Source organism: Heterocephalus glaber, unplaced genomic scaffold, assembly GCF_053883595.1.
Source record: "Heterocephalus glaber isolate CG9 unplaced genomic scaffold, H.glaber_assembly_v1.0 deba00001608, whole genome shotgun sequence".
Taxonomy (NCBI): Eukaryota; Metazoa; Chordata; class Mammalia; order Rodentia; family Bathyergidae; genus Heterocephalus; species Heterocephalus glaber.
In genome coordinates this window covers 29161972-29185014 of record NW_028258379.1, presented here as the reverse complement: position 1 = coordinate 29185014, position 23043 = coordinate 29161972, and the positions used below count along the sequence as shown (strand labels likewise).

General features: G+C 40.1%; 1 protein-coding gene across 12 annotated transcripts in view; it reads right to left on the bottom strand.

Moving 5' to 3' along the window:
* The window catches only part of Tdp1 (tyrosyl-DNA phosphodiesterase 1), a 95901-nt gene that overhangs the window by 60257 nt on the left and 12601 nt on the right, over positions 1 to 23043 (bottom strand). For all 12 annotated transcript variants that reach the window (XR_015445096.1, XR_015445095.1, XR_015445094.1 and 9 more), the window contains exons 6-13: positions 19467 to 19501; positions 13994 to 14086; positions 13358 to 13525; positions 12804 to 12882; positions 8980 to 9165; positions 6222 to 6270; positions 4787 to 4853; positions 2790 to 2897 (exon numbers count right to left, since the gene is read on the bottom strand). Coding sequence is in view for 9 of the 12 variants with exons in the window: in XM_087195463.1 (XP_087051589.1) it covers positions 2790 to 2897; positions 4787 to 4853; positions 6222 to 6270; positions 8980 to 9165; positions 12804 to 12882; positions 13358 to 13525; positions 13994 to 14086; positions 19467 to 19501 (785 nt within the window). In the remaining 3 variants the exon portion in view is untranslated. The remainder of the gene's footprint in view (positions 1 to 2789; positions 2898 to 4786; positions 4854 to 6221; positions 6271 to 8979; positions 9166 to 12803; positions 12883 to 13357; positions 13526 to 13993; positions 14087 to 19466; positions 19502 to 23043) is intronic.

Here is a 23043-nt window from a genome sequence, read left to right as displayed (position 1 = left end):
TTGACTTAACTGTAAGAACTCATGTACTCTTATTTCAGAAAATCCATTCTGAAGCTTTCTGAATCATCTTTATTTTTAAAAAATCTATCTGCACAGAATCACTCAGCTTTCCCTTCAGAAATGTTATGCATTGCTCCCCCCTACCATGCCACTTTTGTCCTTGTTAGCTTCTCTGCCTGGATCCCCATCAGTCCATCAGGTTTGTTCCTCAGCACCTTCCGGGCCCGCCAGGATACCTACTGCTTATTCGGGTTTGGCTCATCTCTTGCCCACTTGCCCCTGCCCCAACTAGGAAAGGACCTCTATAGCAGGGCTTTCCCTATGGTCCTTACTCTGCATCACAGCCAGGCCAAGTGTAATGTGGATGGCAGGGTTCATGCCCGCTCTTTGTGACCCCAGGCCAAGCACCAAGCTGTCCCTAAATACAACTACAGAAATGTTGCCTTTAGAAAAGGATTATTCACATTGCTACTCTAATCTCAGTTTCCATTAATGCCTTTAATCAATAATACTTATACAGTTCCTGTGAATTGCATCCAATTTTTTTTCTACTCTAGTTTGAGGGAAAACAACCTTTCAATACATTATATTCAACTTTTCCAATACTGGAGAAAGAGATTCAAGACTGTAGCATCAAGCCTTGCAAACATATTCAAGCTTCTAACAAATCCAAGCTTTCAAACCCTATGGATTTTGGACTGGGGAGTCCCCACAATAATATGAGTCAATTCCTTAGAATAAGTCTCCCCTCTCTTCAACAGGACACACACACACACTTTGTTGTTGTTTCTCTGGAAAATCTTGAACAAAACAGAAGTATAAGAGAATTGTCGGTCCTTCCAAATAGGCTTTCTTCTTTATCTTCAGAACCCAAGTACCAGGCTTTCCATCTTTAACAAACTCCAGAGACCAGCAGTGAGAATTCACAGAAAGGACTCAGATACCCATTTACATCCGGGAGAAAAGGTCTACCCTGTACCCTCAACAAAAATGAAACTTTCCAGTCACCCTCTCTGTGTGGTCTTAGATACTTCATTTCATGTCCTTGGGCTCCAGTATTTCTGGTAGGAAAACACAGGGTGCTAAGCAAGACATTTTTACCAAATAATTAATATTTCTCTATTTGCTTATTTCGTTCTGGGAAAAACCAGATAGCTAAGTTAATAGGTAAGAGGATTTTAAAGTTGGAAGTACAGTCTTCAAATTCAGTTCAACATTTATGCAAGTGATCTGGTTTTTAATAAAAGCCTTGACTAGCATAAACAAAGTAAGAGATGACCCAAATTGTTAGAAAATGCTGTCATATCCAATCGAGAAAGAAGTCACTTCATTTAAAGTACTGACACAAAACAGACAACAAGGTCTTGGGGTGTATGATAATTTACTACTCAGAAAATGCATCCGAAGGATTTTAGATTTGAAGCAGCAGGTTATTTCACATTGTCCTATTAACTTATCAGAGTATATGGTCAGTGAAGGCCACATATAGACTACCTTAGAAGCCAGTCATTTTGTCTGTTTTCCGTTTACTTGGAATTTAGTAACATGGTTTAAAAAGACAATCATTTTCAGATGATTGAGCTGATTTTGAAATGTGGTCTCAGATTGTCTAGGCTCCTCATATTCTTGTTGGGTTAATTTAGTAGAAGGCTGGATGGCACTGGCATTAAGACTTAATTTCTCTTCATTTTAGGAATATTTATAGTCATCCTGGATACTTTGTATCTGCTTCAGGCAACAAATTCCTTATCCAGGGAATCTACAGTTCAGGCCTTCACATGCAGGAAACATCTCTCTTTAGAAGCAAAAGTTTTTGCACGCCTGTAATCCTAGCACTCTGGAGGCTGAGGCAGGAGGATCACTACAAGTTCGAGGCCAGCCTTGGGTAAGTGATGAGTTCAAGGTCACCCTCCTGAGTGCTAGGATTACAGGCGTGAGCCACCACGTCCAGTTTCAATTATGTTATTGAATCATGAAGAAATGCTCAGTGGTTGAGTTCAGACTAGGAATCAGGAACTAAGGTTCAAAGAAAAAGCAATTTATCTTCTTACACAAATAGACACAAAAATGACAGTGGGTTGGGGGTTTCTTATAGGAATGATAAAAATATTCTAAAGTTAAATGATGGTGCCAGGTGTGGTAGCGCACACCTATAATCCCAGTACTAAGGAGGCTGAGGCAGGAGGATCACTGAGAGTTCAAGGCCAGGCTGGGCTACACAGTGAGTTCAAAGCCAGCCTGAACTACAGGGTGAGAGCCTGTCTCAAATAACCAAAATAAAGAAATAAAGTTAAATGATGACATTTGCACACAATTCTGTGAATGTACTAAAGTATTAAATAGTAGATTTTTAAATGGGTAAATTTAATGGTATGTGACTTGTATCTTAATAAAGGTGTTTTTAAAAAGGACACACAGAGATATGGTTGCTCTACCCAACAAGAAACTAACGCAGGAAAAAATACTAATATTCCACTTGTCTTCTGTATTTATTCTAAATGTCAATATGCTTAATCTTGTTGTTTGAAATATAAAATAACAGAAGTAAATGGAAAGTGTGTGCAAGTCTTATCGATATCTAGACTTACAAGAAAAACCAGGTGATGTCGCGCACTTTCTATACGGGTTGGTCAAGGCCTCCTTTAGATGAGGCTCATGGGACACAAACAGGCTGAGAACTAACGACAGTCGAGCCACAAGCTACTTTTTAGAAATCCATTCAAAATTCAGAGCAAGGGTTGCAAACACATTTTAAAAATCCCTCCTGTCAAAAATATGGAAACCATTACCTTGTGACAAGGAACCAGGCGATTCTGCTGGAGTTTGGAGAGAGCCTCATGTAAGTCTTGATGTGCGGCATGGCATTGCTGCGGCCAGACGTATCAGCCAACCACTTGCTAGTGGCAGGAGGGACAGAAGTCACAGGTTAGAAGATAATAGAAATTAGTCACAATCCTAATAATTAGGAAATTACATGAAAAGCAAAATCCTATAATCTAAAAACCAGTATAGCTAGGCATGGTGGTGAATGCCTGGAACTTAGCCCTCTGGGAGGCCAACGCAGGAAGATTGAAGGTTAAAGCCCAGCCTGGGCGAGTCAGCAACTTAGTGAGACCATCTCAAAATAATACAGTCTGGACTGGGGATGTAGCTCAGTGAGAAGGCTTTGGCTTCAATTCCCAGTACTGAAAAAAAAAAACAACCTACAAAAATAGTAGGTACCTGATAGTTTATTAAAATCTGTTTAGATAACGGAATAACACATGCTCATTTTAGAAGGTAGGTATGTAGAAAATTTGCCACTACCCACAAATAGTACTCTGGTCTTTTCCCTCACAAACGCACACACGCATGTCTGTATTTCTGTCATGCTTTTATCTCCATGTGTGCATGTGCCTGCTGCAGGCCTGTGGGCTCCTGAAGGCACACCATGGTGCCACAGTGCACTAATTAGCACAGGCTCCGGAAAACCTTGTTGAATGAAACAAAAACAAAGAGGGCAAAATCACAAATGAGTGTTGAAAAGCAAAGGGATAACTGAGAAGTGCTTTAGTTTTAGCTTTGAGTTTTATTTTTATTTTTTTTCTTTCATTTGGCTTTGAGTTTGGTTTCTAAGTTTCCAACAATGTAGGCTTAAGGTTCTACGGCTATAAAGGGGGATAAAGCGATGATTCTTAATTATGATTTTATAATAATCAGATAGATCTTCTGCAAATGGGAAGGGGACTGAGAGATCAAGGGAGTGGCAAGGAGATGTAAAAAAGAATTAGGATGTGCTGTGTAGATGTACCAACTCCCCACGATGAATGCAATCATCATGTGCTATAAGCATGTACGATTACAAATTTTTAAATTAATTAATTCATTATTTATCGCCATACTAAGGATTGAACCCAGGGCCTCACATGTGCTAGTTAAGTGCTCTACCACTGAGCTATGTCCCCAGCTCTTTAGTTACGAATTGAAGAGGATGGTCTCTCAAAATAACTGGTTTGGAAAAACAGAATCAGGATTAGGTAGGTCTGCCACTTGCTTCATTCAAGTGAATTTAGCCATGTGATACTGAAAGCTGCTCAACATAAAGAAATGGTCTCCCCATACCAGGGAAAGGCTCCAGCCTGACACACTGAATTGCAGCTGTGATCTACTGAAGTGCAATTCTGCCTTTGGTTCTGGTTGCCCAGCAGGACAGGTACCTGTGAAGCAGGCATGAGACTAGACTGGTCTATCCCTTTACCTTCCCCCTTCATTAACCATTTACTGAAGTCTGAAGACCTACTGAAGACTGTCCTACATCCTGGGACAGTGGCATGGGCTCTGTCCTTAGCAAGCTTTAAGCCACACATCTTATCATCACATAGAATAGTAATATTCTTTTTTTTTTTTTTGGTACCAGGTTTTGAACTCGGGACCTTGCGCTTGTGAGGCAGGCGGCAGAACCACTGAGCTAAATCCCCAGCCCAGAATAGTAATATTCTATATTTTAGAAAAGTGAACTAAAATGGTTATGAAAATTAGAAACCATCCAACATGATCTTTTATTTATCTTTTTCTTTGCATGCCAATATTTAAATAGAAACCTTACGGAGATAAATTTTACTCTCTGGTATTAAAAATCTATTCCAAAAAAAAATTGAAAACCTCGTTTTAAATTATTTCTATCACTAACATATGTAGATGAAAGGATATAGCTATATTATGTAAGGTTCTTTTTTTAAAAAAGCAGACTGACATAACATTCTTCTTTCTAAAGAAGTAATAGCAGCATTCTAAATCAATTACTTACTGAAAGTAGGAATGTAGCCAATTCTGTTTCTCAGCTGTCTGGATACTATAGGGAAGAGAGCCCCCAGCTTTTAAAAGAAAAATAAAACAAATAAATAAAAACAATGAAACATAATTTGAAGCTTTCTCATTAAGAAGAAAATTTATAATAGACAGTGAGAAGGTAAATGAAAAGCAACTATTTCCATTATTTCATATTATGGAATAGTTACTTGAAAGAAAGCGTCTATACTTGTGTTAGGTAGTTTTTCTTAATGGAGTTTCCTTTCTTAGGGATACGAAACATTTAAATGTTTTAATGTTCCAAAGTGGAAATACAATCAGAAGCCAGTTTTTGTTCATCTTTGAGAGGAAGAAGACTACACTGTAGATTCATCAGTAACTTTCCAAACACACACTGGAACTTCTCCAAAGTAATCTATATTCAAAGAGAGCTTTAAGCAACTCTGACATCGAATAGGGCAACGCCCTGACTCCTACTGCAAATTTAGAACCAGTTATAAAATAGCTTTATTGAAAAGACCAGGCCCTTCTTCATTAAAAGTACACTTTGAATGAATCTAGCATATTAGAGGTCCAGAAAGATGAAAGAAGAAAAACCATCATGTCCCAGAGTTACAGTGAAATAATTTTAGTGTTGTCATTAAAAAGGAGCAAATGGGCTGAGACATTCTGAATTTTGAGATTTTTTTCCTAGCAAGGTCACATCTAGTTTGATAAACAATAAGTGGACTAAATTAGTCTTAATTCAGTGCACTCTCCTCTCAGCCATCAGTGAATACCAATTACTTTGCTTTTTCCAGAGGCAGATACTCCCTGGGTTTTTGCCTAATACTTCACGACGGCACTATAAACAGTGCTATGAATTCCACATACAAGTTTAGCACTAAGTACTGGGATAATGGAAATGAAGAAAAGAGCTGATCAATATTTATAAAATACTACTAAGGTATTTGCAGAGAAAGCCCTTAAAAGAGTGTACACATCAACCAAGTTATACCAAAGGTAATAAGCATAAACTCCAGAACTTGAATACACCTGTATCAGGTATTCAAATTTCAAGGATTTAAAGTTATGTTAGACATGTTCTGGGAAGGCTCCACATCCAAGGGGAAGATGATTTTATTTGGACATCCTGTCTGGATAACTGACCCACCCATTGGATATCTTACTGGTAAAAATGAGAATAATTATGCACAAGGTTACTGTAAAGATTGAATGTCATACTCTGGTTGCCTAATAGAGTCATTCCATCTTCAGAACACAGCAAAGCTCAGCATTGCCTATTTTCATGTTCCCTGTCCAATGAAGAGAAAGCCATCTCCACATTTCTAACCAATGCTTTCTAGCAAATTTTAATACTGGTAAAAATTCTACCAGGGAACTTATGGAATCAACACAGAAACCACAAGTAAAACGGTTTCCCCAACAATCACCTGGATATCCTTCTAAGCTGGTCCGCACATTTTCCACAGAAGGGTAGATCTAAAAATAAGGAGGAAAAGAGAAAAACAATAAAACTTGTAATGTACCACGTTGAAAAAAAGGAAAGGCCAGTTTTTACAAAAATGGAAATCTCAAAATTAAACTAACCTTTTCAATGGCGGCATGATTTCTGCCTTTTCACAGTGTCATACAGTTGAATTCACTATATGTTGTCTTTACAGATTGGCTTATTTTATTTAGTAGCATGTACTTAGGGTTACTCTATGAATTTTTATTGCTTGATAGCTCATTTCTTTTATCCTTAACATCCCATTGGATGGCTATATTGTGTTCTATTTACTCATTCATCTATTATAAGACATCTTCAGTATTTCTGTCTTTGGCTATTATAAATAAGGCTGCTATGAATATTCATGCAAAAAAATGCTTAGTTTAAAAACTTACAAAATATGCTTTAAAATTTTAAAAGTTCCTAACTTATGGAAAAAAATTGAACTTCTAATAATGAAACTACAGGACGTAGTTTGTACATAATGTACAAATACATAGGTATTTGATGAAATATTACACTGATTTGAATATTTTTTCTCTGAAACATCAAATTAACTTCAAATTGAATGTGAAATTAATCATTAATTTGCAGGTCTCTAAGTAATTAATAGTGTTTATAATTCTGCTGGCAATGTAACACCAAATATTTTTTTCTTTGGCTTGATAACCTGAAAAAAAGAATGGAAAAATCCCAGGCTAGTCTGTGGCTGCAGCTCCTAATTGAACCAGCAAGCTTCCTGCACTGGACCATATTAAGGCTAAGCAATCACAAATGATGGTAAATACCGTACTGTTCTTTTCATTTATCGAAAAAAAAAAATCACAGAATACAGTAACTCTCTATTACAAGGGGGACTGATTATTAATTCTCCTGGACTAGAGAATAAAAATAAATTAACTCAAGAAGGAAGAAGACAACTGAAAAATTCATTTGGAACAAGAAGAGACCTAGAATAGTAAAAGCAATTCTAGGCAACAGAGATATGGCAGGGAGTATCACAACCCCCAACTTGAAACTATACTACAAAGCTACTGCTATAAAAACAGCATGATACTGGCAAAAAAAAACAGACCTGAGGACCAGTGGAACAGATTAGAAGATGAAGAAACAACTCCAGACACACTCAGCCACCTCATCTTTGACAAAGGAGCCAAACACCCTCACTGGAGGAAAGATAGCCTCTTTAATAAATGGTGTTGGAAAAACTGGGTTTCAACTTGCCAAAGATTAAAACTAGACCTATATCTCTCACCATGCACTAAACTAAAATCAAAATGGATTAAAGATCTAAATATTAAAACAGAAACGCTGAACTGGCTAGAACAGAGGTTAGGTAGAACTCTTGAAGACATTGGTGTAGGAAAAGATTTTATGAACAAAACCTCAGTTGCCCGTGAACTAGCACAAATAATCAACAAGTGGGATCTCTTCTTATTAAAAAGCTTCTGCACAGCAAGAGAAACCATCAACAGGGTGAAAAGACAACCCACAATGTGGGAAAAAATCTTCACCTGCTCTTCCTCAAAGGTCTACTATCTCGAATCTATAAAGAACTTAAAAAATCAGACCTCCCAAATTTAAAGACCCTATCCAAAAATGGGCATCTGAAATGAACAGACATTTCTCAGACAAAGAAGTAGAAATAGCAAATAAATACATGAAAAAATGTTCAACATCACTGGTCATTCAAGAGATGCAAATGAAAACAATGCTGAGATTCCACCTCACTCCAGAAAGAATGGCTGCTATCATGAAATCAACCAATAACAAATGCTGGCAGGGCTGTGGGGAAAGAGGAACCCTGCTCCACTGCTGGTGGGAGTGTAGACTGGTGCAACCACTGTGGAAATCAGTGTGGAGATACCTCAAAGAACTAGGACTGGAAGTCCCATTTGACCCAGCTATTCCCCTGCTGTGGATCTTCCCCAAAGAATTAAAAGAATCGTACCACAGTGATATATGTGCACCCATGTTCATAGTAGCACAGTTTGTAATAGCTAAAACTTGGAAGCAGCCCAACTGCCCATCAACTGGAGACTGGATAAAGAAAATGTGGTTTTTAAATAAAATGGAGTACTACTCAGCCATAAAAAATGAGAAATTAGAGACATGTACAGCTAAATGGATGCACATTGAGGCCATACTCGTAAGTGAAATAAATAGGACACACATGTGTAAATACCGAATAGTTTCTCTAGTGTGAGAAACTGAAAGTGTAAATAAGGACTAAAAGGTATAATAGATGTGAAATACGAAGAAAAGGGGCAAAGAGGAAGGGGAAGTGGGAGGGGTAGGGGAAAGGAAAGAAGGGAATGGGATTAATATGAGAAAATGAAAAAATGGAAACAAAGTCTTTGAAAATAGGGAGGGATGGAGGGGTTGAAGGGAGGGCAGGGGAAGGGGTAAAAATAAGAACCAAGAGAGACTATGTAAAGGTGCAAATTTCCAATGATGAATGCCATTATATTGTATCCCTAAAATGTAGCAATAAAATTAAAAAAAAAAAAAAAGAAATGGAAGAAAATTAGCTAGGCTTGGTGGCTCATGCCTGTAATCCCACACCTCTGGAGGCCAAGGCAGGAGGACTGACACGAGTTCAAAATCAGCCTGGACTACACAGTGAATTCAAGGCCATCCTGAACTAAGTAGCAAGACGAAATCTCAAAAACAAACAACGGAAGAAGAAGAAAACTCACCAAATGAAGAGGAATAGAGCTTTTCCCTGGAGTTTTGTTTTCCGCCCCCTGTGTCAGCAAGCTCTCCTTAAACTCTGAACATAACCATTTTGATTCATCAGCCCCCAGTGAGCCAATGCTTGAGAACTGACCCACTAGGGGCCAGCATTCGGCTTTCGGTATAGATGTGCCATGTTCTTTCAGAAGCTGTCAAAGAATAAAAATGATTGCTATGGTCACTCAAATAATATGAACAGAAATGCCTAATACCTAAAAACATAGATTTCTGCTCTTGGAAAGCTTAATTCACAAATATTAGCAATGAATTTCACACCCACATACACATATTTTTCTTCTTTTGAAAATATATATATATTTTTTTGGTACTGGGGACTGAACTCGGGTCCTTGCAGTTGCAGGGCAGGCAGTGGAACCAATGAGTTAAATCCCTGGCCCTTGAAAATATTTTTTAAACACTACAAATATTCCTTTTTTAACATAGTTGGTGGACAGAGACATTTTCCTTTCCAAAGTCTTTTGATTTGCAGTAAAAGGAAATAAAAGGTTCAAAACATATTTTAAAAGATTCATTTTAGTAGAAATGTTCAAATAAACTAAGACAAGAGATTAGGGCATGGCAAATGGGTTGGGCAAGTGAGAGTGACTTGTCAATCACACAGATACAGAAACAATTCAGAAAATATTTAGAAATTGTATCCACTTAAACATGTATCGAGTGCTTACCTAGACAAAAATAGAGTAAGCCATGGCCCCTGCCCCAGTGGAGCTCATATTCTGACTGATGTTTGCTAATTTAATATGCATAATTTTCCCTAACACAGCTTGGGCATTAATATTTACACACACAGGGCTGGGGATTTAGCTTACTGGTTCTGCCGCCTGCCCCACAAGCACAGGTCCTGAGTTCAATCCCCGGATCAAAAAAACCAAAACATTTACACATTTACACACACACACACACACACACACACACACACACACCCCAAAAAGCCCAAAGTTCTCAACTTCTACCTACTATAGCCTAGTGTAGGAAACAGAAATAAACTGATAACAACAAGAGCCAATTACTACTGTGGGGCTCAACCCCCAGTCAGCTGCATGGTCTTGGACAGGGGCCTGTGCTGGACTGTACTGCATCGCAGATATCACCTGCTTGCCCTTCTGGGACAGGAGCTGTGATTCAAAATGAGCTACCACTGTGTGTGAAACGTGGTCTGAGATCTCTACAGATGCTATTCAACTTTCTGAAAGACTGTGAACATGCATAGTTGCTACTCTCTGGCCTGCCTAAACCATTAGCCTATAATCACTCACCCTTACAGGATACTTACCATGTTCCTGGCCTTATTTTATATTCACTGCTTCATTTAATTCCTACACAGTTCTAACACAGGTAGTATAACTGGGGTTATGGGACCACTCCCCTCCACTCACCTGAACCTGGGCATGCCCCAAGGCCAACACCCTGACTACTGTCCTAAGGCCTACTACCCAGAGGCAGAGAGGGAAAAACAAAGACCCCTAAGCCTGCCTTGGAAAATTCCAATGTCCCAAACCAGGAAGCATGCATGGTTGACCCTCCAGTATGACCTTTAGTAATCTTTCTTCACCTGGAGCTCACTAAAGATTCATGTATATGGACTGCACCTCATATATCCAATTATAACTGAGTGAATTGTGGGAAAGGACATGCACAGTAGACACAGTTGACCTGACTCAGCACCCTGTCAATCACGCTGTCAACCATGCTCTCTGGAAGACCCAATGGGAGATGCTCTAGACCCTGTGCAACATTTTAAATTCTTAAGCTTAATGGCCTTAAGCACTTGTGCCATTTTTACTTTCTTATTTTCCACTGGCATGTGTCCTCTCACTCTGAGCATCCTGTCACCTGATTAAATCTCTGCTGCTTTTTCTTACCATTGCATGCCACAATCATTTAAGCACAAGAGTCTAGAAACCTGTCTGGGACCCCACTACCCATGGCAACAAGCCTGGGAGAGAAGTTATGATTAATATGCCCATTTTATAGATGACAAGAGAGGCAAGTTAAGGAACAAGTCAAGGTCACAAGGCTTATAGATAACAGGTTAGGATTTGAACTCAGGTATCGATATTTGTCCCCGTAACCATGCACAGAGCCATGCACAGAGCCAGTGGGGACTACCCCTTGTCTAGGTCAAGCCATAAAAATGCTATCTCTGAAATCTTGCTGGTTTTAACCTATGGTGTTTAAAATAATACTGAAAAGATTTCATTAACAGGGAGATTTTCACATAATATACAGGTAGAATATCCCAAATCCAAAAATCTGAAGCCCCAAATGCTCCAAAACCTGAAACTTTTTGAGCACAAAGATGATGTCGCAGTGAGAAATTACACTCGATTTCATATGATGAGTCACAATCAAAATAGCTATACCAAAAATACTGCATAAAGTTACTTTTAGGCTATTTAAGGTGTATATAAAACAAATGAACTTTGTGTTTGGACTTGGGTCCCCTCCCAAAGATACCTCACTATGTCATGGAGAAGTAGCTTCCAACCAGGGCTGAGTTCGTGTCTCTTGATACTGAGGAATGGACTCAAGGACAAAAGAGGTCAAGAGTCCAAAAGGTTTATTGAGAGAAAGCTTCTGAGAGATGGGAGGGGGTCCCGAAAGTGGGTGGCTGCTGAGGGTCTTTGCCCTAGGGTATTTTATACAGCAAAATCACAACTTGGGTAACTATGGGTCAAACTACAATCAACTTACAGGATTATGAGCATAGTCGCTTAACTAATATTGATCCAATAGGAAAGTGAGGCATGCAGGAAGGGTATACGGCGAGCATCATTAACTTTAGCTTATCTACAATTGTTAATGTAGAAAGAACAAAGGTACCCCTGGTCAGGATGTTCTGGTCACCCACCTATGTGTATGATACATTATCTGGGCTCACTGGACCAGGTGGGTGCTAATTACAGTATAATCTCAAGCTGCTGTCTATCTCTCACTAGCACATCTCCACCTTGAGGCCCAGCTCTCTTTGAATTTACCTTTGGCCCCAATTTTGCTGTGTCTCATCCTCCTCATTGACTCCCTCGAGGGCCTGATCCCTCTCTGACTGCCTATTACTTTCTATCTAACTTAGCTATCTATTATGCACACAAATATTCCAAACTGAAAAAAATCTGAAAGCCAAATCTTCTGGTGTAAGTATTTTGGGTCAAGTGATACTCAATCTGTATTTAATTTATGGAATAAGAGGTAAAGCTTTTAAGAAAGCCACTTTAGGGATTTTATTAAGGTTGGTAAACTAAAGAGAGATAAAGAAAACTTTCATCCTCAATTTGCTTGTTGTTTTATCTTGTTAAAGACTCTTTTGGTTCATTTTCATACCAACAGCAAATGCCATTTTTGTAATGTTTCCTTAAGGTAACTGGTTTCATAAATATTTATAGCTAAGTTACAGCCTTTACTCAACACTATTCTCTGTTCTTGTTTAACTTGCTTGTTAAAAATCCTTGATATGCAAAGCAATCAAAAGCTATAATACTTGTATGAATGGGAAGCTCTAATTATTTTTATTGCAGGAAATGTAAAAACCACTAAAGGTAATATACTTATGATATTTAGATATCTGCATCCATAAAAGAGGCAAAAAATTAAATTACAAGTACTGAAAACCATAATTAGACAATCAGCTTATCAAGTGCCTGCTATTCTCTCAGAACTGTACTGGAAATATTGTGAAACTACTAGCAAAATACACCATCATAAATGAAAAAGGAGAGAGAATAGATATTAAATTTTTTAAAAATACGGAAAGTAAGAGTTCTTTTACCTTTCTAAGCCTAAAATGTCCCCAGTTATCTTTTTGACTTCCTTGAAAACGTCCAGGGGTTGAGCCAATAAGGTAAACACTAAAAAGAAATAAAACCCAAGTTATAGGATATAGTAATGTGCTTTGCCACCTTAAAAAAATTATGAAATATACACGAGAACTAACATAATCTCTAACATAATCTCTAATTGTTTTAAGAGCCTATCCATTTCCTTGGGATGCTTCCTCAACCTAAGTGATACTCTCAAAACTCATTTTCCTGCAAACCAGGTAATTGTGGAACACAAAGGTATGAGGTACCAGACAAAGAACTTACTATATTTAGAGTACCCCAGTAGGAGGCTCAGGGTTCTGAGATTCACTGGGTGCCTCTTCGAAGCCTGAGATCCACAAGGAGCAGACACTGAGTGAATCTGCTGGCATCCCCTCATCACATCACGAAGCATAACCCAATACCATTCCACCCCTTTCCAAGGTCCCCGAGCTCCAGACTTGTGAGTCTCGAAAGTTATGAACCTACTCTAAGCACCCAGGATTGGCAAGACAACACGTACTTTGTTTCAGAGAGATCATGCTCCTGGATGGTATCTATCCATTCCTGGAGAGGAGGAGCATTATAAGCCGTCAAGTAACTGATGAGATCAGCTTTAAAATGTGTTTTTGATTCTCCAGATCCCTGAGTTCCATGGTCAATTCGAGGATACAAGGGGCTCAACCATATTCTGCAGGATGGAAAAAAATAACCTTTAATACTCAGGAACACAACTGATCATCTCTAATGGCTTCTCACTATGTATCTCCACATGGAAGGCAGAGTGATTCTTAGGGAATATGAAACAAATCTGATCACATCACATGAGCGGTTTCTCATCATATTCAGAATTATTTTTGAATTATGTTTACACATAGAGATAGCTGTAGATTATTATGCACCAAAGAGAGTATATGGAAGTGGAGGTGGCAGCAAAAGAGCACTATAGGGACTGGGGTGTAGCTCAGTGGTAGAGAGCTTGGCCCTGGGTTTAATCCCCGGCACTGCAAAAACACAAAACAAAACAAACAAAATCCCCACAAAAACAAAAATTAAAAAAAAGAAAGAGAAAAAGGAAAAGAATAAGGTGAATGTTCTGGCTTTTGACCTTTCTCAGCACAAGCCGTGAGTGCCAGGAAGTAAACAGGCCCTTACGAACCCTTGGGTTTTCTGGTGCCAGTCTTCACGGATGATGTTGGAGGTGTGGATGACGACCCGGAGGCCTTCTTCATACAGTAGTAACATCATTTTACTTCAAAAACAGAAAGGGGATGAAAAGTATTAACAGGACTTCCCAAATATGTAATACCTTTCTAATGAAAATGTAATAAATACATAAGTAATCAAAATGCATGAATATTTAAATTTTAAAAATAGCACAGTAAATGATATTAATCCACCTCAAAATACTCCCCCTCACTTTGAACACACTTATCCCATCATTCTTGTCACTTTCTGAAGCAGTTCTAGAAGTTCACTTTCATGTCTTTAAAAGGTGTGATTAAAAAAACCCCACGATGAATGCTTGCTGCTGAGTGCCACCCAAGGGAAAGGCAGGCTCGTAAAAACAGTATGGCACATCTTCATCTACCTTATTCACCGGATCTGGCACCATGTGACTTCCGGTTTTTTCCAAAAGTCAAAATAAGCACAAAAGGTAAACATTTTGAATTGATTTAGGACACTGAGGCAGCCATAACAGTGCAAGTAAAGACACAAAAGAGGACTTCCAGAGCTATTTCAGAAGGTAGCAAGAACGATGGGATTTGTGCTCAAAGTGAGGGAGAGTATTTTGAAGGCGCTTAACAGCAATGTGCTTTTTTTTTTTTTTTGGTACCGGGGATCAAACTCTGGTTCTTGTGCTTGCACAGCAGACGGCGAAACCACTGAGCTAAATCCCTGGGCCCTGCAATGTGCTTTTTACTACAATAAATTATGAAAAAATTTAAATCTTTACCATATTTTTCGAACACAACTCATAGCTCGAGAAATTCTCAAACCCTTATATTACCCAAACTTTTAACATTCATAATTTCCCTTTTTGCACATTATCATTATGAAATTCTGCTGATAAGTAGAAAGCCACCTTCCAAAAATACTCAGCACGTCTGGTGGTCAATGAATATTCACCCCATTCTGTCTACATCAGTCCTGGCATTTCAAACCGCTCCAGTTTGGCCCCTTATTATATGTTCAGCAACACGTTCTTATTAATGGACTATGGGAGCCTTGTCTGGGGTTTTTCCAAGGAGGGGCACAGCATCTTTCTGTGGTTCATCTCGCATGTTTTAACAACTGAAACAGAATAAATCAGGAGTATGCTGAGGGGTGGGGATTTAGCTTAGTGGTTTCGCCACCTGCCTTGAAAGCGCAAGGACTCAAGTTCTATCCCCAGTACCAAAAAAAAAAAAAAAAAAAAGAGTATGCTGCATGGGCCGGGGATTTAGCTCAGTGGTTACACTGCCTGCCTCGCAAGTGCAAGGACACGAGTTCGATCCCTGGTACCAAAAAAAAGAAGACTATGCTGCATACATTTAAATAAAGTACTGGATCATGAAACTTTGGTGTCGGTACATAGATATGTCCACACGCAGCACACTAAAATGTATGACATACAGTATTTCTATTGTGGGTTGCAACTAAAAAATTTACAAGATGCTTCATCCTCATTAGACTGATTTTTTTGTATTCCATAGATGACAGCCCAGTCTTCCCTTTGTTCCTGTGACAAGTGAGCCTGGTTGAGACCTTTCCTGTGCAATGGGAAGAGAGGCCTTCCCCAGGCCTCTCGTCATCAAACACATTTCTTTTGTTTTCTTTCCAGTGAGAGAGACAGAGTGTAAGTAAGAGCTTTCCATTTGAATTCTGAAGATCTGAGTCCCATCTTTGTCACTTAGAAGCTGTCTGACCCTAGGTGAGCCAGGCAGTATCCGCAAATCTTTGCTTTTTACTTGGAACACAGAGGATCAACCCCACCCTGGAATTGCTGTAAATGAAATAAAAATGCATTCTGTCAAATGTTAATCATTACTGGCTTGCTTTATTTTGTAATCTAATATTAGAAGGCTTTTATCTCCTGTTTATCATGTTATTATTTCAGTAATCTAGTTTTCTCTCCTAATTGTCTTATCATTACTTCAGTAATCTAGTTTTCTTTCCTCAAGTAGTGCCACTTCTCAAGGTTGTAATTCTGTCTTCTCATTTTCACTGAGGTCAAAATGCTACTTGATACTCACTGATGTAACTTAGTTCACATGTGAAAAAAAACAAACCATGGGTTCTCTTCAATCACATGACTACTATTTGCGCAGGGTAAGGTAAGCATAAAAAGATGAAGAAAAAGAGAAGCCAAGCATGGTGGCACATGCCTATCTCAGCATTCTGGGAGGCTGAGGCAGGATGATAGCAAGTTTTAGCCCAGCCTGGGTAACTCTGTCTCAAAAAAAGGGCTGGAAGTGTAGCTCAGTGAGAAGGCCCTAGGTTCAATCCCTAGGGCTGGGAAAAAAGAAAAAAGGATACAAGAACAGAAAACAGAATGAGATTTTTTAGTTCTTGCCAAGATAAGAAATTAACCTAATCTAGCAAACAGTAAATTAATGCAAAGCTGGAGAAATGACAGCTGCTGAGCAATCTTTTTTCCAGTTATGAAACGCCTCGCTGAGATCTGGGGGAATTTACACACACACATTTGCCACATTAGCAGCTGATTATAATTAAGGATAAGCCAGTTATGGATTCATGCTATAAGCTTTACAAATATTTCCACTAATCAAGGCATCACTTATCAGGAAAATCACGCACTAATGTCAGTCAATCTTACAAAAATAGAATTATGAATTTAAAGGGAGCCACATTAATTTTCTTCATAGACAAAAGTGCCGACAAGGTCACAGTTCAAAGCAGGCAGAACCTTGTAAGTAGGTAGGGCCTGGGAATGGTGGCACATGCTTGTAACCCCAGCTACTGGGGAGACTAGGGCAGAAAGACTGCGAGTTTGAGGCCAGTCTGGGAAGGTTATTGAGATTCGACATCATAAAAGAACTTAAGAAAAGGCTGGAGTGTAGCTCCATGGTACAACACTTGCCTAGCATGTGTGAGGCCCTGGGTTCCATCCCTAGCACTGTAAAACACAAAACAGGTAGAAAGGGGGAAGAAACCAGATCTGCCGTACTGTCTGAGCAGTGGGGGTGGCAGGAGGCCACTTCCCAAATGTGAAGCTAGTCCCACATGTTGGGTCCCTACATGCCAGCACTGTTCTACAGAAATCCAGGCAAGGAGGACTTTCCCATTTTACAACTGCAGGCTTCAGGAAGTAATGGGGATCATCCGGGTCACAAAGCAATCCCATGGCAGAACTTGTTGGAATCATACATGTCGTCATGCGCTCCCATCACTATGAACAACTTTGACAGTGCTGGTGGTGGCAACAGTGGACATTTGATGGTACTGGGGAAGGAGAAGTTGGGGGAGACAGAGTCTTGGCGAGAAAGAGACTAAATGGAGGGGTGTGGGAGGTCCCAGTCAGAGGTGGGTGGGAAGAGGCACACACCCCACACCCTGTGACCCACTCCCTCCGGCTTGGATAATGACATTCGCCTTTCAGCTGCTTTGACTCTTTCTCTCCATCTAGTCTATGGTCTTCAGAGGTAACTGTTCCCAGCCCATGGAGGGGGTGTTATGGTTTATACAGCAGATGTTCCCCAAGAGCCTTACATACCCATACATGGGGCTTTTGGAAGGTGACTGGGTTACAGGGACTTATATCTGACTTGGTGCTAGTAGGTGAGGTCAGAAGAGGCGGCGATGGGGCCTGGGCCTGGAAGGGTTTGTCTCCTTCTCCAGCCCCGCCCTTCTCTCTCTGGTTCCCCCTGCCATGCCATTTTGTCTTGGAGCCGGGCGACTATAGATTGAAATCTTTACAAACTGTGAGACAAAATAAAGCTTTCCTTTCAGTTGTGGGTGCTGGGCATTGTGTCCCAGCCATGGGAAAGTGACTAGGGCTGTGGGGGCTTTTGCCATCCTAAAACTCTGTGAGACAAACCACAGGTTTGCACAGCGTCCTAGAGAAACTGGACAGCACATTTGATCCTGCCGGGACTGTGAGCTTCAGGCCAGGCCTGCATCTTGGTTATCTCCATGTCCTGTGCATGCAGCACCTGGGCAGTCTACCCTAGCTCAGGTATGAGGCACTCTGAGATCATCTCAGGCTCCTGCTGCCTCCTCCGGCTGCATGCTGGGAAGGCAGCTTATACCCCACTGCCATAAGCTGGATTTTCTCCTTTCCTCCTAACTCATCTGTGTTTGACTTCTCTTACTAAAAGAAAAAAAGCTGCAGGGACAAAAACTATATCTTCCTGTGTGTGACTCAAGAGCATAAGAGGTAATTAATAAATACTTTGTAAAACAAGAAGCAACCAGAAGTAGTTTCAAGACATGAGCTCAGGATACTGATATTTCAACAAAATGTAAATACAGATTTTCATCTAGTTGGGAAAGGTTGTATCAGAATTATTTCCTGCAGCATTTTAAACTCTGAATCAAAAACTGTTAGATGTTAGGGGATAAGGCTGGGTGAGGAAACAAGAATAAATTTAAAGTTAAAACAAATGAGTTCTATTCCTGTCTCTGGCCAAGCAAAATCAGCTTGCTTACTCTGGGCCTCAGTTTTCTGATCTATAAAATAGGACCAAAAATATGCATGCATGCATGAGAAAATTATTCTAAAAGAGCTATTTTGAGCTGGGCTAGTCCTAACGCTGATGACTTCTGGTAAAATAGTTTTCCTTTCAATTGCAGTGTGGAGCTGACCGACAGCATGCTATTAGGTACAGCTCATGCTTATCCAAATCAGAACTTTGTAAAAGAAAGGGCGCCTACAGGCACAAGACTGTGAGACAGGAGACTAGGACTTGGCAAAGCTGGCTGGGGAAGTAGGCATGATCTGTTAATTACAAAATCCCAAGACACATACGCAGAACAGTTCCCAAAGCCCAGCATGTGGACTTGAGTAGGCTTTCGACTGGATGCCCTAGACCTGACATCAGCCTGAGGTGTGGGAGATGCCAAAAGGACTGTCTGAACTGAGTTCTTGCCATTGTGTTGTCTCTTGCAAGGTGGCCTGCCTTTGGGCTGTAGGGCGTGCTTGTTTTCTTTTACTTGGCCTAAACACGCCCTTCAGAGCCTTTTTTCCCCCTGCCTTTATTATAACTTTGCTACCGGTGTGCTTAGTTTGACCAATTCTTTGTTCAGGACCCAAAGAACCTAGAATCCCTCTCTAGAAGAAGACTCCAGCACCCCAAAACCTGGGGTAACAACTGCACACATACAAGCATCAATAATCACAAGGACCACACAGTCCTAATCTATTCCTTCCACGCCAGGTACACAAGGCCTGAACAGAAGGGAGAAGCTTCAGAATCAGAAGTTTATACTTTTTCACGCTGAGAGCCAGAATCTCAGCATTAAATCTTAAAGCTATTAGAGAACAACTCCATTCAGTCCACTACTGACAGTTTTGTTTTTTCCCTTCTCCCAGAAAAATGATCACACATTAGTCCCTGTATGAGCATTTTTGAAATAATATGCTTCGATGTATTAAAATCATATCCTCCCATTTCATAAAAATTGCTTACGTGTGGTGTGTTCCAAATGCAATATCCAACTTCGCCTAGGATGAAAAAGAAGTCATTTATTTAAAAGGAAAAAAAGCCTCAATATTCCTATCTACTGGAAATTTTAAAAAGCGCCAATTAAACACTCCCCCCCCCACAAACACCTGTGTCTGCTGCCCTCTATTGATGGCTTTTATTGTAGCATCTAGTGAGGCTCATAAAAAAAATTGTTTGGTTCCCCAGAATGATTCAATATTACTGCATTTTAAATTACAGTAATTAGGAGTTAGAAATTTAATTTCTTTAGTTGTCAAAAACTAATAAAACAAATGTGATTCCACACAAAGGTTTAAAATTAGGTGTTTGGCTTGTTATAGAAGAAATTAATACACAGTTTTCAGAGTTCATTTAAAGGAAACACTGAATGTGATGCCAACATAAAGATAACTGAAAATAGAAATTTTTTTAGACCGAAGACATAGCAAGTGCTGAAAAATAAAGACATTAAATCCATTTCTGTTATAAAGTGACCTCTTTATGAACAAACAGAGGGCACGTGGAGAAGAAAAATGTTTTATCCAGGATTCATGATAGTAAGGCCTTGGTGGAGCAGAACACATGAGAAGGTGCAGGCTCTGCAAGAAAAGATATCCTGTCTTCACAAATTTATATGACTTTGGAAAACACCCGTTTTTATGCCTCAGCTCTCTTCTTTAAAGCAGGGTATTGTTAGATGGGTGTGGCGATGCACACAGTAATCCCAACACCATGCGAGGCTGAAGCAAGAACACAAGTTCAAGCCCAGCCAGGGTGACCTTGTCTCAAAAAAGGGTGGGGGCTCTGGGGATATAGCTCAGTGAGAAGGCTCTGGATTCAATCTCCAGTTCTATCAAAAAAAAAAATTGAGATTTAGAGTCATCAGGAATCAATGAGAAAATGCATATAAAAGGGTGTGAGCATACAGTGAGCTCTATACACAGTGGCAATCACTACTACACACCCCACCAACCTACCTCATGACAGAAGAGGGTACTGTCTGCTGGGGACAGTAATGGGCCCTGGGACACACATGGGTACAACACAGGCCCCGGGGAGATGCCTGCTGACTGGAAGTCCAGGTGACTGCACTCTTTCATGTGTGTTCGGGGATGCTAACAACTAGCGTGTGCTTGTGGGCTCTGGCCATGGGGGAGAGAACTGGGAAATGATCTTCCTGTCTTTAAAATTACAAAATTAGAAGGAAGACTGTCACTTTGTAAGCAGATACTTAGCTGAGAAAGAGCATTAGGCAAAAGACCTGGCTTTTGTTCTGTACAAGTTATATGTTTTTTGGGTAAGTTGAAGCATAAAAAACAGGTATCTGATGAGTGCTTTTGGGGGGCTAATGCACCAAGTTCTTTAAAACTCTATGATAAAGAGCATTAGTAATCTTATGTGAATGTAAGAAATTAGGTGGGCTGGGGATTTAGCCCAGTGGTTCTGCTGCCTGCCCAACAAGCCCAAGGGCCCGAGTTCGATCCCCAGTACCAAAAAAAAAAAAAAAAAAGAAAAAAGAAATTAGGCTTAAATAATTAGACTTAAGTGACAAGACCAGAACGACACAGTGTTATGGACTAAATGTTAAGTGTCACCCCCCTATTCATATGTTGTCCCAACCCTCAATGTGATTGGGACAGAGGAAAATTTGGGGGGTGTTAAGAGTTAATAAAGTCTTGCATGTGTGCAATCAATTGCGAACAGTGTTCTTACAAGAAAAGACATGTGAACAGTTATAAGGGCCCCTACCTCCCTCTGCTAAGTGCAGGCACCATGTGACAGTGGCCATATACAAGCCAGGAAAAGGGCCCTCCCCAGGACCCAAATTGTGCTGCACTTTGACCTTAGGTTTCCTACTTTCTAGATCATGAGAAATAAATATGTTAAGCTGCACAGGAAAAAGTTACCCAGGTATCTTGTTATAGCCCCTGGATCCAGGTGGAGAGCTGGACAGAATCCAGGCAGACTGACCCTGGCTACTACCATATCCAGCCTTGGGCCCCACATCTGCAAAGTAGGAAAAAATGTTACCATCCCGATTCTTTGATTAACGTGCCTCTGCTTCAGTGACACAGAGTTGCTAGAAAAATTCAAGAATTCATCCTAAGGACGAGATATAAAGGCATTTCAACGGGTCAGGGTAAGGTCACGCCTCTTTACCTAGAACTCTAGTTGAGCCCTGCATACAGCTCTTGGGGCCTTACGCCCTCTAGTGGCCGGTTCAGAGCTTATTACCAAGAGCAGAACTGCTAAACTTTTCAGTATAGGTTGCATTTGAAACACTTTTTTTTGGCTATATCCCCGGCCTGAAACACACTTTCTGTTTCCACTTATTTAATCACCGTTTTTCAGAATTCCTTTTCTACTTGGTTTCTGCCCGTGGCTATACTGCTCCAGCTTAGCCTCTTCTGTTGCTGGAAACAGATACAATGGCATTTTAGGTGCTTGCTAAGCAAAGACACACCCCCTGAGCAGGAGATGAGGCACATGTTGGGTGGAAGAGGGCGTATGTGGAAACCACAATTACACAAAGTGCAGTGGGTTAAATCGGCAAAGTTTTAGGGTATGTTTAAAGTTGACCTGACTGAGCTCTCACACTGTTTTAATCTCAAACATACACACATATCATTTACAGTTGGAACAAGAGTAATAAAATGTGAGTTGAAATTCTTAAATCTTGCATGAGTGGAGAAGAAAAGACATTAGAAGGAAAACAGCAAAGAAAAGGAACATGGAAACCATGTCTCTGTATTCCAAGAGCAGAAATCTTGACCCAATTTCACTGTTGATAACAAAGAGAACATAGTTATAAAAGTATTTTTTGCCATGTTTTCTCATAAATGGACCACTGATCCTGCTAAAAGGAACATGAAAAGATGAATGTTCCACCAGCAAATTCATAACCATTTCCACAAATGCAAAAAATTCTTCTGCATTCCTTCTTACTTTATCTGTTTCTTGCTCAACATGGCCCATGAAATAAAAGATTGTTTTGGGTGCAGAGTATAAGGCAATGGGTCCTAACAAAAGTCCAAGATTCATTTGGTCACATCGTAGGCTGACTACAAAGTATGAGGAGAAAATTATGGGAGACTACAGAGAAACTGGACAATAGTTTTTGAATGTGTCCTTTCTTTTCTACCTTGCATTGGTTCCAGCAAAGCAAGCAGATATACCCATTATGAAACCATTCAGTGCTCCCTCACTAGGCTTGTATCACATGTAGCATGTGAGTTGCTAAAATTTTCTAACAAGCTTTTAAGCTACGAATCTCTCTAGCATAGACCTCAGGGGCAGCTGATGTGAAAAAGAGCTGAAGACGATGGCTAAAGTGTCAATAGCAGCAGAGGCCTGCGGCCACTGCATTATAACCAGAGGCCCTGCTCAGTGCTGATGCTCAGGCTTCGAGAGGCACACAGAATCAGCTGTGTTGGTGCCTGTCTGTAATCCCAGCACTCTAGGAGGCTCAGGGAGGAGGATTGTAAATTGGAGCCCAGCCTGAGCAACTCAGCAAAACCTTGTCTCAAAATAAAGAATAAAAAGGGCTGGGGATACAGCTCAG